Genomic DNA, 17,202 nt, shown 5'->3' on the forward strand with positions numbered 1-17,202 from the left:
TCTCCCACTTGGCCCATATGATTCTCCTTTCATGGTTTAATGAAGACTATAATGTGCACAATAAGATTATGCTATAAAATTTCATTAAATTGGCAATCACATAATAATCACAATTAAGTAAAGAAAACTAATGCGAGTCATAGCGGTTATATGTCATTAATCGACATAGTCCCTTCTATGTACTACAACTATAGCACTTTACTTAACATGATCCATAAATGAGAAGTACAAGAATAGTCCAACCATAATGTTTCTTTAGAAACTATCCTGTTTAACATTCATCTATTTCCATAATGTATACTAAATAGAAAACAGGAAATATCAGAAACATGTAAGTGAGCTCAAAGTGTCAAATACATAAACTTAATACAATCATAATACAAACATTAATGACGTCCAATAATGCCCATCCTTTCAACATGCTCATTAAATGTTTTGGGCGGCAATCCTTTTGTTAAGGGATCTGCTATCATAAGATTAGTGCTAATGTGCTCAATTGACACTCTTTGTTTATGAACTTCTTCTTTGACAGACAAGTATTTGATCTCCATATGCTTAGCACCCTTAGAATACTTGTCGTTCTTAGAGAAGAAAACTGCTGCAGAGTTATCACAATAGATTTTCAGCGGCTTGGCAATACTGTCGACGATCACAAGTCCTGAAATAAAATTCCGCAGCCATAATCCATGAATTGTGGCCTCAAAGCATGCCACAAATTCAGCTTCCATAGTGGATGCAGCAATAACTGACTGCTTCGCACTCTTCCATGAAATTGCCCCTCCAAATGTAAGAAACAAGTAACCAAATGTTGATTTTCTTGTATCGGCAAATCCGGCTAAGTTTGAATCTGAATATCCAATCACCTCGAGATGATTGGATCTTTTATAAGTGAGCATATGATTCTTCGTTCCTTGCAAGTATCTAAGAACTTTTTTCGCAGCTTTCCAATGATCCATTCCAGGATTACTTTGATACCTATCCAGCATTCCAACAGCAAAACTGATGTCTGGTCTGGTGCAAGTTTGTGCATACATTAAGCTTCCCACAACAGATGCATAAGGAATATTATTCATTTGTCCTCGTTCCAATTCACTTTTCGGACATTGCATAAGGCTAAATTTATCACCTTTCTGAATTGGAACTATTCCCGCTGAACATTTACTCATATTAAATCTCTCTAAAATTTTCTCAATGTAGGCTTTTTGAGACAATCCTAATAATCCTTGTGATCTATCACGGAATATTTCTATTCCTATCACATATGTTGCCTCTCCCATATCCTTCATTTCGAAATTCTTAGAGAGAAATTTCTTGGTTTCATGTAACAAACCAAGATCATTAGCAGCAAAAAGCAAAATATCATCAACATACGAACTAGAAAAATAAACTTGCTCCCACTAATCTTCATATATATACACCGATTAACGGTGTTTTCCTTAAATCCAAATGAAGTTATGGTATTGTTAAACTTAAGATACCATTGTCGGGAAGCTTGTTTAAGTCCATATATTGACTTCTTTAATTTACATACCATGTGTTCCTTTCCTTTAATTGAAAAGCTTTTGGGTTGGTTCATATAAACCTCTTCTTCTAAATTCCCATTAAGAAAGATGGTTTTTACATCCATTTGGTGTAACTCCAAGTCATAATGAGCCACCAAAGCCATAATGATTCTAAGCGAGTCATTCTTAGAGACTGGTGAAAATGTCTCTTTATAGTCAATGCTTTCTTTTTGCGTAAAACCCTTTGCAACAAGTCTGGCTTTATGTCATTCAATATTGCCTTTTGAGTCGCGCTTAGTCTTAAAGACTCATTTACACCGGACCTTCTTACATCCTTTAAGCAATTCAACAATATCCCAAACTTGATTTTGATGCATGGATTTTAACTCTTCTTCCATGGCATTAAACCATTCATTAGAATCTTCACATTCCATGGCTTGGGAAAATGAATCGATCATTTCCAATTCCTAAGTCAATTTCCGACTCTTGTAGATAAACCATATAGTCATCAGAAATAGCCGACCTCTTTTCTCTTTGAGATCTCCTTAATGCTATTTCTTGTGACTCGGCTATTGGAGGTTCATTATTGACATCTCCATTATTGAGTGTTTGTTGTTCTCGATTATTGTTAGATTGTACTACAATATCAGAAACAACAACTTTAGAAGCTTTAGGCATAGGAACTTCTACCCTTACTTCTTGAATGTAAGCATCACGCATTCTTTCACTCCCACTGATGTCACCATTCTCAATGAACCTAACATTTCCAGATTCAACAATTCTTGTACTATGATTAGGACAATAAAATTTATACCCTATGGATTTCTCTGCATAACCAATGAAATAACCACCGGTTGTTCTTGAATCCAATTTCTTTTCATGTGGATTATAAATTCTTACTTCTGCTTGACAACCCCAAACATGCAGGTGTCGTAAACTAGGTTTCCTTCCCGTCCACAGTTCAAATGGAGTCTTTGGAATTGCCTTACTAGGAACCCTATTTAATAAGTACATATAAGTCTTTAAAGCATACATCCACAAAGACAAGAGTAAAGATGAATGACTCATCATACTACTAACAATTTCTATTAAAGTATGGTTACGCCTTTCTGCTACACCATTTTGTTGTGGTGTACCTGGCATTGTGTATTGAGCACAAATACCATGTCTTTCAAGGAATTTAGCAAATGGACCTGGACATTGTCCCAATTCATCATACTTTCCATAATATTCACCGCCTCTATCCGATCTTACTATTTTCACCTTTCTATCTAATTGCCTCTCAAACTCTTTAATATACACTTCAAGTGCATTCACTGATTGAGACTTATCATGCAATAGATAAATATAACCATAACGTGAAAAATCATCAATAAAGGTTATGAAATAGCTTTCCTTACCAAAAGATGGAACATCAAAAGGACCACATATGTCAGTATGTATAATTTCAAGAAGCTCTATGCTTCTTGTGGCGCCTTTCTTAGTGTGCTTTGTTTGTTTACCTTTAATACAATCAATACACACTCCAAGGTCAGTAAAATCCAAATTTGGAAGAATTTCATTCTTCACTAATCTTTGCATTCTTTCTTTGGATATATGACCCAACCGTTTATGCCACAAGTAAGCAGAATTTTCATTCACCAAACTTCGTTTAGTGCCAACTTTATGATGCGGGGTCATTAATGTCTCAACAAAAGTATTATCAAGTCTAAATTTGTAAAGACCATCACATAAAGTTCCAGTTCCAATAAGAGTATCGCTCTTAAATAGACTGAAAGATTCAAATCCAAACTTACAATAAAATCCCGCCACATCAAGTCTTGGCAAAGAAACTAAATTGCGAGAAAATGTAGGTACATAAAGGGTTCGAAACAAATCCAAATAATGCCCAAGTATCTAAGATCAAACGATAAGTGCCAATGCCTTCAACTGGAGCTTTGTCTCTGTTCCCCATAATCACATAACTTTCATTTGGCTTTATAGTTTGGATCGTAAGAAATCCCTACATCGTATTTGACACATGAGTGGTGGCACCAGAATCAATCCACCAAGTATTATAAAGAACTTCAGTAAAGTTTGATTCAAAACATACTAAAGCACAAGGCTTACCTTTCTTTTCGAACCAAGCCTTACATTTCAGCCCAATTTTGTTGCAAAAGTGACACTTAATAAGATTGTGTTCCTTCTTGTGGATTTGAGAAGCCTTTGAAGAGTCATTCAGGATGTGTAGTCCTTTCTTCTTGCTCCTTCCACCTTTCCTCTTAAAATTCTTTCGAACTCCTTGATGACTTGAGAGATGAACAGAATGAGCCTTTTGATTCTTTATCCTTATTTCCTCTTGAACTAGCATACTTGGCCAATTCGTTTACATTCCACTTATCCTTTATAGTGTTGTAATTCATTTGAAATGGCCCATATTGCTCATGAGGTAAGGAATTAAGTATAAATTGTACTAAAAAGTACTCATCCACATTCATTCCCAAAGTCCTTAACTTTGCTGCTAAATTGGTCATTTCAAGTATATGCTCATGCATAGTACGCGAACCATCATATTTCATGGTGGTCGGTGTGCTCATCGTGTGTACCAGCAAGTGACTTATCGGCCAGTTTGAGAACGCTCTTCCACAAATTTCATAAATTCCTTAGCATTGTTAGTCTTGGGAAGAGAAGTTTTTGAGTTGTTTGCAACTGTCATCCGCATGAACATTAAGCTCACTCTGTTCGATCTTTCCCAAGCTTTATGGAAAGATTTTTCATCATTGCTACTTTCATCGCAATAGCAGCTGGTTTCTCAGCTTGAAGTGCTAAATCAAGATCCAAGATACCTAAGTGAAATTGGATTTGTTCACTCCAATCAGAAAATTTATCCCATTGAATAATGGAACAGATGAGGCGTGCGAATGGAGTGAAACAGTACGATACTGCAAATGCGCAAGAAAATACTCATACATTAATGCTTTGAGAATATCACCTAATCGATTCAAACTAAACTACACATGCACATCATAGTTCTCCTTTGGGCGATCCTATGATATACAAATATATATAAACCATAATGATGCTAATAACTTTTATTTGATAATTGTAAATATATCTTATTAAAATTTATTTGTTATCTTTGGATATACAAACAAATTTAACAAATCATATTAATTATCAACCATCATGTTCATGAATTATAAGAAAATAATTAACCTTTGGGTTAATCCCTAAGTTCTTATAATAAATGAACTTCAATATACCCATAAGTCCAAAACATATCAATTTCATACATAGCATCAATTAATCATGGGTAATTGAATAAAATAATTTACAATATTAAAAAAAAAATTCAAAAGACTTCAAGGTTCGGCCACTTTGGTGACTAACAAACCTTTCATAATATGAATTTTTAATATTGTAAAATACAAATATTTACCAAATTGCACACAAGGACAAAAACTTAATCAAAGCATAAGGGTAAAATTGTAAAATCCTAATTCCATAAGGGCAGAATCATAAAGTTATAATCCAGGGGCAAAATGGTAAATAATCAGCAATGGCAGAACTGTAATTATCAATTAAACAACGGCAGAACAGTAAATATATTGCGAGAAGGACAAAATTGGAATTTTAAAAAATGGCTAGGGGTAAAAACGTAAATAAGGCCGCGCGGGGACGTCAGGCGCGTGCCTCGCACGCGCGCGTCCAACGTGCGGGCGCGTGCGTTGCACGCGCCTGCAACCGCGCGGGAAGCCCCGCGCGCGTGGATCCCACGCGCGCAGCGCTTGTGCGCGCGTGACGGCGTGTGGAGCATGGGTTCCACGCGCCTGCAACTGCAGCGCGCGTGGAGCCCACGCGCCTCCTTCCTCGCGCACAGACGCGATTCTTCGCCGTTTTTCCGCCGTTCCGCCGCGGTTTCGCCGGCCGTTTCTTCTCCGGCAGCCCATCCCAGACACAAATAATTAATGGGTTTTGAAGAGCATGCCGGCACGACCACATGGGTCCAAGTTTCGGAGAAAATGACCAAAATTTGGCCCCAAATCAAACCAAAGTTTCCCCAAAACGTAAACCCTCCACCACCGCCGCTTCCGCCGCTCGATTAGCCTCCAGCGAACACCGATATGCCGGAAAAACTCATGGCTAATGTTCCTCATGGCAGTGCGACGGTTTGGGTCCGAAATCAAGCGGTGGGTCGCCGGATTTTACCCGGAACCGGCGAGTTTCTTCCCTGCCCTCAAAATTCCGAATTCCTCCATTTTTGTCCTTAAAATTCCAGATTACTCCATTTTTGTCCTTTTCCACTCGTGCACAGTAACTTTTCTTCGCAATTTTCGTCCATGAAGAACGTCCATCATTCGGATTTTCTTTAACAGAGACTTCCAAAACATTTCAACAACAACAAATGCTACGAACAGGATCATTTAACAAATCATCATGCATAAATCATAATATTTCTTTAAATGAAAAAATCATGAGATCATAAACCAAACGCTCTGATACCAACTGCTAGATAATTCATATAAAACCTGATGCGGAAATTCATAACAAATCAAGGATCTTTGATCTTCATGATTCTCACAAATAGATGAAGACATACATTTATCCATAGCGCTACGCTTGAACTTGATCCAAAAGAAGAAATCCGATTTCTCTCCCTTAACCCACTAAACCTTAATGTATTCAATTGATGGAGGAGAGAATACGTTCTTTCTGTTTTGTTGTTCGTATGTGGGTGGAGAGAGAGGACCGGACTCTATTTATATGTTCATTGAAAAGGTGCCTTCCATCAAAGCGATACCCTTTCGTTTTATTAGAGTCGTACTTCTCATAACCAAATATTATTTATAGCATTTCAATCATTTATTAAACCATATAATAAATCACATAATATGGGCCACAATAATTCTTACATTACTAACCTACTTTCAGGTCTGATTATACTATTTGCTTATTGACTTGATCCACTACCCTTGCAATCCCCACTATGTATGGCAGTCCCGATTTCACACGTACCAAGTAAATACCATCATAGGCCCTCATGCGTAAAGCTCCTGGATTAGCCATAGAAGGTGGCACACTTTCACACGTGAAAGATTAGCTTCCCTGCCGTGGCGGCAATTCATTTGATCACGAAATCGCAACGAAAGCTATAATCATGAGTCCATGACGATGGGTGTGGCCGAGGGCAATCAAAACATGGATATGGACAAAAGTAGGTGCTTCCTTGACATGCATGGCCGGTGCGGATGGCTGTGAAAAAGCCAAACACAGAGCACAAAGGCCGGACCAAAGTTAACGGGAAACCTTATCTCCAACACCGCCACTGCCTCCATTTCCAAACATCGTTCTCCCTTTTCGTCGTGACAAATAATTGCAACGCTCCCGTCAAAAGTGTCACTGTCCCTTCTACAGAAGTATACTTTTAACCCTCTAATATAAGTATTTGTGCAATTTGATGCTCCAAAACTAAAGATATATTCATTTATGCGTGTGAGCAACCTATTTCATCGTACTCCGATAGTAATACCGAAATTGCTGGCATTGCGTTGCTGACATGGAAAAGATCTAAACAAGTGGTGCCCCATCAACAAGTAAGAAGGAGTATTATGGGGACAGAGAGAGGGGGGGAGAGACCGCAAGGATCTCAAAGATTTAGATTTTGCAGGGTTCATTTGTCCCTATGAGTAAATAACGGGACTAAAAACATAAAAATCTCCTCCTCATCATAATCATCCGAGTCACCTATGATATCAAATTCTCCATCAATCATGACAAATCATTGGTGGTCCGCTAGCTTGTCTCCTTGTTCCCTCCCATGCCATCAGCCAACGTAGACCACCTGCTCGACACGTGGAATTTAATCGAGGAATAATCAAAGTCATTACGGTCTCTATCACCTTTGTCAACGAATAACATATTAGGTGACGAAGGATGGTAGAAATAGCCCTGCTAGTGCTGATTGATCAGGCTTCCTTCATTTTGAAGCAATACCCTCTCTTTCCCTTAATTAACTTTGCGATAAGATGCGAGGTTAGTGCGCATGACTAAGATTATATTAGTGTAATTCATTGTCAACTAATTGTCCAAATGATTTGTTGGACTCGGTTGCTTTGTGAAATACTTTATGTACGCTTTGCCGTGGTCATTGCATATGTAATCACACACTTAAGATATGCTTGTTCCCGAAGGGTTATGGAGAGATAGGATAATAATCATTATTTTATCTTGAGGATGGCTTAACATAGCTTTTTCATGACCTAATGAGTAGTATCATTTTAAGTCTCTCCCTTTATGTCCATGGGCGGTGTGCGATGCAACTTTTAAGTTTTCCAATGGGTAAAAAAGTCCCATTACTTTTTTGTTTTCTTTGAATAGTAAGACGTTGTTCGATGTGAAATTTCCCAATCATTATCCTCATAGAATAATTTCAAGTTGTGGGATTTGTCGGCGGATAAGCCGTACCAAACGGGATCTCGTTTGATCATCTCTCTCTTCCTTTTTCTTTTTCTATCTTTCATTTTCTAGGTCTTTTCTTTGTTTTGGGGGGGGAACATATGAAATTTCTAACCAAATAAAGATATAACGTAAAATTAAAGATGCCCGTGTTCAGATATATTAGGCAATAGTGGTGCCCTAGGAGTGCAAGATGCATCATGGAGTACTTCCATTAGGAAACATCTCTCACCTCGGAGGCAAACGCAGATCATTTATCGCCCTCTGTTTACCTACTGTCTACAACATACATGTGTCACAATCCGTAAATCTTCCCGTACTCGTGATCTTGCAAGTGGTGCTTGGAGTTATCTGGTGAAGAGTGTGAGGTAGAATGGTAAAACACAACTGGTCCGTGGGAATGACGTCATGACAATTGGTGCTAGGAGTTCTAGGATAGAAGGATTATATCACTTAAGAGTTCTGAAAACGGGGTAGGCCTCCCGTGCACAAATTGGTCGGGAGCTAATGCCGCTTTCCTGATGAGGCCATGGCAAGCCGAAACCAGTTGTTGAACCTAAAAGAAAACTGATGTATAAGTCGATGAACTAGACACCCGAGCGAAACTGGGCGTGGTAAGATCTCACACGAAGAAGCATTCACCGTATTGTTCGTGGAACAGCTAAAGTAGGAAGGCTGGCCTAGCGAATTCCGCTCGCCAGGCGCTCGCGGGTCATTCCGAGGCCAAGGAAACTTTCGGCCCGTGACAAGTGGTATCAGAGCAGGGATCCCTTTAGTAGGTGGGTGATTCGGGGAAAAGCTTGTGGTCTTCCCGGTCCTATGAGAGCGGAGAGTGATCGCCGAGGCCAGGGGGCTCGAACAACGTGCGGCTCTCGTCTAGCTTCTGGGATGGCAATAGGGGCATAGGAAGGAACCGAATTGCTCGCTAAATGGGGATAATGTTCCTGGATCAATGAGTGAATCTTAAGAAGAGGTCTGCGATCACGTTTCCACCAAGGGGACCCTCCGTTGGCTTGTTGAGATCAGGAGGAGCTTAGTAGGCGAAAGAAGGTGCTGCTAGGTGCAATTGGCCAAGGGTGTCACACTTGTCGAGAAGCACAAGTGACTGGAGATTTGTGAACGGCTTTGATCGGGGGAAGCAAGTAATGGAGTGGTGAGACTATTCTGTTGGGCGAGCGTTGCCATCTATGTAAGTCCTAGGGAGTGGCCTTGATGGTTAAGGAAACGCAGGGAAGCGACATAATAGCCCGCAACGAGGGCGTTGCGGAATTGAGTGGGGGAGAATGTCACGATCTGTGAATCCTCCCGTACTCATGACCTTGCGAGTGGTACTTGGGGTTATCTGGTGAAAAGTGTAAGGTAGAAGGGTAGAACACAACTGTTCCATGGGAGTGGCGTTAGGACGGTTGGTGCTAAGAGTTCTAAGATAAAATGATTATATCACTTAGGAACTCTGAAGACGGGTAGCCCCCCCCCCGGTGCACAAACTAGTCGAGAGCTAATGCCGCTCTCCTGATAAGACTTTGGCAGGCTGAAACCAGTTGTTGAATCTAAAAGAGAACTGTTGTATAACTCGATAAACTAGACGCCCGAGCAAAGCTAGGCGTGGTAATATCTCGCACGAAGAAATATTCACCGTATTGTTCGTGGAACAGCTAAAAAAGGAAGGCTGGCCTGGCGAATTCCGCTCGCCAAGCACCCGTGAGTCGTTCCGAGGCCAAGGAAACTCTCGGCCCATGACACATGAATGGCTGACAAGGGTCAAGGCCAATTCCCAATTGAATTCAGCCTGTTGAAACAAGATCACAAGAAAACAGTTTTAGCTGTATCTTATATTTTGTGGTAATCATACTTCAGGTAACTAAATGCTCTCTTACCACGCAATCCAAGTGTATTGTTCAATCTAATATACTTGAACTGTTAGAGGTTCTGACCAACCAAAAAAAAAAAACTCTTAGAAGTTCTGACCAAAAATAAATAAATAAAACTCTTAGAATTCTGGTCAAACATTGTCGGACATATAGAGCGCTCTCGGTTCGACACTTCGAATCACATCCAAAGGTGGCTCAAGTTCAAAGAAAGCGGCCTTTCCAATGCTGCCTGAGTCGACTCTCAAATTGCCTTCGTTCTTTAAAAATATAATTGCATTAGCGGCACGAGTCTATACGCTAAATCTCTGTTGAAAGTACGTATTAGACTCTGACACGTCTTCTTAAGATGATGTCAATTGACTAAACACATGTCGGCTAGCCGCCGTACATTCACGTCATCTTCTCTTCATATTCCACACAACCCTCAATTCACAGAAACCCTTCAGTTGGAGCCCCCACCGGCACGATCGCCGCCGTGGATTAAGCGCTTCCGCCACCAGGTTGACCCTGCAGTAACACCATTAACAGACGTAGCTAGAACCACCAACGTCGGGCGCATCTACCACCATCCTCACCTTCTTGTAGAATAGCGCCGCCACGGCAAACTCAGCTACAGCAACCATAAGATTTTTAGCACAATCACCATTCTCTCCGGATCTCTAGCTCAAATGGCGTCTCTCTCTCTCTCTCTCTCTCTCTCTCTCAAAGAAAAAGGAAGGGAAAACACGGTTTTTTGCTAATTGAGAAAAAATTGTTGGTGTGGTAGTACACAAAAGTAACAAAGTTGCTCTGACTAAAGAAATATGTCTCTCTATTGGAGCGAATATGATGATAAGGCCAACGGATGCCCCCCTCCTCCCGTCACTCTCCTTTGCTTAAAGATGAACCTTGAGCCATAAAAGCCTTTCTGGCTCAATTTGGACCGATTTCCTCACACGACTGGCTCTTCAAAAGGCAAAACTCTTGTTGTGGTTTGGCAACTAAACTTTTCAAAATGGATCATAGGTCATTTTTTAACCCATATTCTATATTCAATGAATGGGTTTAGAATGGAAAAATCCTAAAATATATGAGTGTTAAATGAGTTCATAATTTACTCAGACCCAAACCACCTTTATAGCTCTTTCTTTGCCTTTTATGAGAAAATAAGGGACTTCTCGGACTGTTTCAAGTTTAGAGAAGTCTTGATGAACACGTAAGATAAGCCTGATTTCACCCTTATCAAAAATATCAAGACAGTTCCTTTTTCCCCCATTATCTTTTTTTATTTTTATTAATCTTGTATGTTTCGTCTATTAGTTATTGAAATATATATTGGTTGCATGTGCCATTGTTATTTTTATGTAATATTCTAACCTCAGTTCTTGTCGTTGCTAATCCATTATCAGCATAAATCATCTTCTTCGATATCTTATATTCCATTTTATTAAAATTTCAATTCTTTCACAATATTTATTGCTATGATTTCACAAATTTTCTACCATTTATTAACTGTATCTTATTTTTCATTGTGAATAAATACAAAAATTCGAATTTCTATACAATGTTGAAAGCCAATTCTTTAAGATCTTATAATTGAAATAGCAATTTTACCCAAATAACATATACACATGAAGAGTTTAAGGTAATCAAAGTGAGTTAAATGGGTCAATTTAGGTCGAGCCATTTTCAACCCAACCCACACCTAACTCGACTCACCAAGTTGATGGCCCTATCGGCAACCTAGGGAGTGCACACTAATTGTTATTTAAAGGCGAAGACTCTGAAAGGTCGAATACTCAGCCTTGCCTGCAGTTTGGCATTTTGTGTTGGCTATAGAAACACATGACCTATCACTCAATTTAATAGTAGCACCATATTGAGCTGACCCTTAAAAGTCAAGTTATTAAATTGACTAAAGACATTCGTTTGCACAATAAGTAAAAGTTTAACTACTTGCGGTATCCTTATCCTATGGTCTACCATTAATCAAATTAAAGAGACGGGAACTTAATCAGAGTACGAAACTCGAGCAGGAATATCATCATGTCTAAACAACAAAAAACGAACTGAGGGCTTCATCCCTTCCTTTGCCTCATTTGCCTCTTGAATGTTAGTCTTGGTTGTTCTTCATCAAATCTCAGTGATTTTATCAGATCATTTACCATGGGAAAATGGACCATGCTATCAAATCAGTATAATCAAGCTTGACAAGCACAACCATCAGGATATCTTTCCCATCATTCCACGTAAATCTGCCGAACACCGTCCATATAATTGAACAACAGTTCGCGTCGGTGCTAGAGAAAAGGAAACAGGGATGCAGTCGCTATCCGACCCCTAAAAGAACGCTGGTCGCAAATAATGGAGGACATTATCATCTCACTGGTTTCCAACTTAATCGTGTACACTCATTATTGCATATCGCATAATGAGCTTGTGTACCCAAAAGAAGTCACGTTCCGAGTACCACTCTAAAGTTATCTTGTCCCTTAGTCCCGAGAGGATTAGTGACTAATGTATTTGATCGAGGATAATAGTTTTTAAGATTCAATATCTTGTACGATGATCAAATTGAGCGCTAAAAACTAAAACAATTGCGCATAATAAAATGGCATGTTTGAAGTATATTTGTTTTGCGAAAAATAAATCATTTGAAACTATTTTCCTAAAAATTATGGCTTACAAAAATGAATGAATGTAGTATATGTTCATCATCCATGAAGATGTTTAGACATAAAGTATTGTTGATAATGAAAATATTTCTTATAAACTAATTATTCAGATAGGAAAATATTTTCCAAATCATTCATTTTTCATCAAATATATGGAGTAAGAATATCAAGTAAAAAATTAACAGAATGCATTTAAGCGAAAACAAGTCACTCGATTTGTTCAAGAGAAAAAGGTTTATGGAAATATGGATCTCACCAGTAAGGTTGCTAAATCCTGCGAGAATGTTCGTAAATCCATCTTTATGAGAAATAAATGATATTTTGAATTCATGAAATCCAAACTTGGCAAGTTAAAAATGGGAAGTTAATTCTAGGAAATGCAAGCTACTCTTATTTGGTTACTTCCTTAGCAATAAATTTTGCATGACATCACTTCAGTCCTCCATTGAATTTCGTGGAAGTTGCCATTTAACAATTTTTTTGGGGGGCAATTCTTATAAAGGTGGTAAGTAGATAATTGTAAGCTTAAAAAAGGAGACGAGAATGAAAGTTGCGGAGTCGGTAGGATTATTCTCCTTTTTTTGTGATCATATCTTGCTTTGTCCTCACATTACACTTTCCACAACAACGCTATGAAAAGATATCGTCATTTCACTAGCAAGGTAATTAAAAAAGGCTAATACGCAATTCACCAAGAATGTCCAATTTTTTACTAAGTCTAATTAAGATATTGCATATCTTTTCTAGATATGACGGTACATACAACAAGACACGTCCACGAAAAAAGGATTCATGCCAGAAATTACAAAGATTAGTTTACAAATACGGCTGTGTAACTTTGGTAATTATAAAGCTATTTCCGGAAATAATTTCTCGTCCGAATATGTCCATATAACAAAAAAGAGCCCCTCCTCAATACAATAACATGCTGCGTAGTGCACCGCATAGTTTATATATATAATACAGATTTGTCGTGGTCACACGCCAATGATATCACAGATAGATGGGGAACGATTCTTCGTTTCTCAAAGAACCAATCATTACCCTTCGCTAACAAGGACTTATTCGCATTCTCTTCTTCTTCCTCCTCCTCCTCCTCCAGAAGTTTCTCTATTTTGGTATTTACCCTAGTTTATATATACATTAGAGTCTGCTTCGACTTCCTTCGATTCAACCCGTTATTGTGGACATGTGCCCTATCGATTCGGGCCGCTCCTTCGACACGAGCCTTAGTCTCGGTTTAGGCTGTTATGGGGATCCTGAAGATCACGAGATCAAGATCAAGAAACCGCTCGCGAAGCTCAGTGGTAACTCCACGTGCCTCACGATAGGCTTGCCCGGCGGGGAGGCGTGCGGGCTGGGATCCGCGAGTGGGGACGAGGTCAGGAACATCCCGAGCAGGTCGGCATCGTCGTTCTCAAACTCAAGCAGTGCGAAGAGGGAGAAGGCGGAGCAAGGAGAGGAAGAAGCGGTTGAGAGAGGGACGGGCTCGCCGAGGGCGACTATCAATATCGAAGATGAAGATGAGTTCAGCCCCAGGAAGAAGCTCAGGCTTTCTAAAGCACAAAGTTCCATTTTGGAAGAGAGCTTCAAAGCGCACACAACCCTCAACACTGTAAATCAATCAATCAATCTCTCTCTCTCTCTCTCCCCCCCCCAACCCCCTTCTCACTCAAGACTTGCAGTGTATCAAGTCCATCATTATTTGAGGAAAACATAGTTCACGTTTATAATCACAAAAGGAACAAAGTAGCGTGCATTCTTTTCATTCGATTTATTTTCATAGTTATTACCTGAGTTGAAGTTTTTCAATGCAAAGATCTGAACTTTGCTCGCTTGCATACCTTGATCACTCATGTTTCTTCTTCTCGGCTGGAATCTGTATAGAAACAAAAGCACGATTTGGCAAATCGGTTGAATCTCCGGCCACGGCAAGTGGAAGTGTGGTTCCAGAATAGGAGAGCCAGGTTGGTCCGCTAAAGCCCTGGAGAGAACTTTTATCCTATGCAATTTTGTTCCATGGCTTTTCGTCATATCCGTCTTTGCATAGCATGAAATGTTCGTCTCTCTATATTTAATTTCTTTCGGAAGAGCAAGCAGCTAAAGTTGTGCTTGTTTCAGAAAAGTAATTGCTTTCCTGTGTTCTATATTTTGTAGGACTAAATTAAAACAAACTGAAGTAGAGTGCGAGATGCTGAAGAAATGCTGCGAAACCCTAAAAGAAGAGAACAGAAGGTTGAAGAAGGAGTTGCAAGAGCTCAAGTCATTGAAGCCAACTGCGTCGGTTTATAGGCAGATTCCTGCAGCTGCTCTCCCTCTATGCCCTTCTTGTGAAAGGATTGCCCATCCAGAATTCCCGTTCTCGACTGAATCTCGACTTTGGCCTGCTCATCCATCAGCCGCTTGTTAAACATAATCTTTAAGGCGAGAACCTTGCATAGTTATACTAGTTTTGGATTTTTCTTCTTCTGCATAAAATACTCACCTGGCCTCTCTGCTTTATTAATCGGGTAGTGGACTCACTGTAGTGACTCTTTTGTAAGTTTTCATTGCATAGATATACTTTTTGTTAAAACAGGATATGATGCGATGTGAATTGTTCATGGAAGTTAATATTGGGTTTGCCAAGGTTCATCTATTAAATTAGGTGTGCATGTCGAGGGCTATGCATAATTTCGTAGTCCCGTCAAGCAGCGTTTAATCCCTTTCTTAAATCATCATATTGTAATGTATTTTATGGGAAACGAATAAAATGGAGAGATGAATTTGTACTTTAAGGCTTACCCTTCATGTCGTTATGTTAATTGCGACTTCATAAACCCTGATTTGGTTAAATCTTATACATATGGGAAGACATGGATATGTAGATAGCATGAGGATGGGAAAGTGAGAAGGTTGGCAACTTGTCATCGTCAATAGCAGTTGATGCTATTTCCCATCAGATGAGCTCATTCCTATAGGCATCAGCATTATTAGTAAAGGCACAGATACTCATATGATCTTTAAGCCTTTCAACTTAGCTACATTTATTGAATCCGATTGATGATGATTACACTAACGAGCGGTTAGTTTAATCAAATTCTAATTCTACCTGACAGACTAGTTTGGAAGAGGAAATCAACGTTTCTTATCAGCTTGAATTGCCTCCGATCAGCCATATGTTTCCATATCTAGTACAATAACTGCGTTCATAAAGCACCCGGCGAGATGCCATCACGTGAGAATGCAAAACCAGTTCCGGGCAATAAATGGATATTCATTGATTCCCATCGTTTAGGCCGGCAAGTGAGATTTCTTGCTCACTGTAGTTACGTCCGTGGTTCTTCACGCCTGGATAGTACCAAGCTTAAGGTCTCAAAGTGTTGGCAAAGCACGACAAACGCCTTAAGCGTGCAAACCTAGCCGTCTGGATGAAAGATTTTCTGGAAAGAAAAAAGCACGCATAAATAAAACGAAACGAAACCCATTATTAATGGGCGAAGAGGGTCGCAAGGAATCGAATCCATCTAAACCTTACAGCTCCGGTACGCACCAACTTGAAGTCAAGTGGCTAATCGCCTTCTCTGAAAATGCAAACGGTTCGAGAACGACACCCAATATATCGACGTTAAGCACCATGGTTAAGGGAAAAAGACTTAGGAAAATTGACAAGAAGCGTGCCGCCATTGATTTCATGTGAAAATAGTATCCGCCCTTGGCTAATTAAGCAAACTTTAGGGTGGAAATCTATGAAGGGTGGATCGTCAACGTCGACAGAGTGATCAATTTATAATCTCTCATGGCATCACGTACTTCCAATTTGTTTAAATGCGCAGTTAACTCAAGCCTTAAACTAATCCTCTTTTCTAAGGCCAGAAATCGAAGCGAGGAAACAAACATGGAACAAAAGACCGGATAGCCTCTGGACCATGTCATAAGGTGGGAAACAAGTTGGTCGTTTGGAAGTTGATGACGATGGCAAGTTAGGTAATTGCCCCCCCCCCATATAAATCATTTGAATATTAGGCTCTTAGAACCTTATGTTATCAAGAGATTACGCCACATTACCAGAGAGAAAATCACGTTTCGTTTGCCATGTTTGAAGCTAGGGTTGCTTGACAAATCAATGCCTCCGATGACGACGTTGCTTTGTCATGAAAACTATTTTCTGTATCCTTTTGAATAATGAATACAATTTTCTTTTGACCAAAAAAGTAAATAAATAAAAAATGACGAAGAATTATTTGCCTCTCGTGAGTTAAAATTTACAGACTTTCGAACCTAATGGCCATTATGACAACATGCAAGTAAGAGGTTGGATGTGCCCACATTTGGTCTATAATTGGTCTAATTAAATAAGAATGCACTTTATGTGATCGATTGATCAATCGAAATTGATATGCACATGCATGTTGAATTTATATTCGTGCAAGTCGAATCAGGAATGTCGCGTGGCATCTAACGAACAAGTACCATGTTAAAAAGTCGGACCCAAGTACTTAAACTAATGGGTGGAAAAAGACCAACCCCATGAACAAGCGATGTGATATTAATTAACATCTAGTTCAAAATTTCAAGCTCAATCAAAACATCCAGCAGGTCGGCCGATCGAAGTTCGCTAGAGTTACTTGATCGAGAGTAAACTAAAGAACGTAAAAATTCGATGGGCTAGTTGCTCGAAACCTTAAATAGTTTTGACCATCATATAACTATTATTTTTTTCCGGCCGAGCTCAGGGTAAAACTTGCGAGAACAACATGA

General features: G+C 39.4%; 1 protein-coding gene across 1 annotated transcript; it reads left to right on the forward strand.

Annotated features, from left to right (window-relative positions):
* Window positions 1-13,430: 13,430 nt before the first annotated feature.
* On the forward strand, window positions 13,431-15,239 carry LOC104449225 (homeobox-leucine zipper protein HAT22). Its single transcript, XM_010063301.3, has 3 exons — window positions 13,431-14,077; window positions 14,350-14,429; window positions 14,620-15,239. The coding sequence occupies exons 1-3, from the start codon at window positions 13,652-13,654 to the stop codon at window positions 14,870-14,872; spliced, it is 759 nt and encodes a 252-aa protein (XP_010061603.1). The 5' UTR covers window positions 13,431-13,651; the 3' UTR covers window positions 14,873-15,239.
* The last annotated feature ends 1,963 nt before the right edge of the window (window positions 15,240-17,202 follow it).

This window comes from Eucalyptus grandis, chromosome 6, assembly GCF_016545825.1.
Source record: "Eucalyptus grandis isolate ANBG69807.140 chromosome 6, ASM1654582v1, whole genome shotgun sequence".
Taxonomy (NCBI): domain Eukaryota; kingdom Viridiplantae; phylum Streptophyta; class Magnoliopsida; order Myrtales; family Myrtaceae; genus Eucalyptus; species Eucalyptus grandis.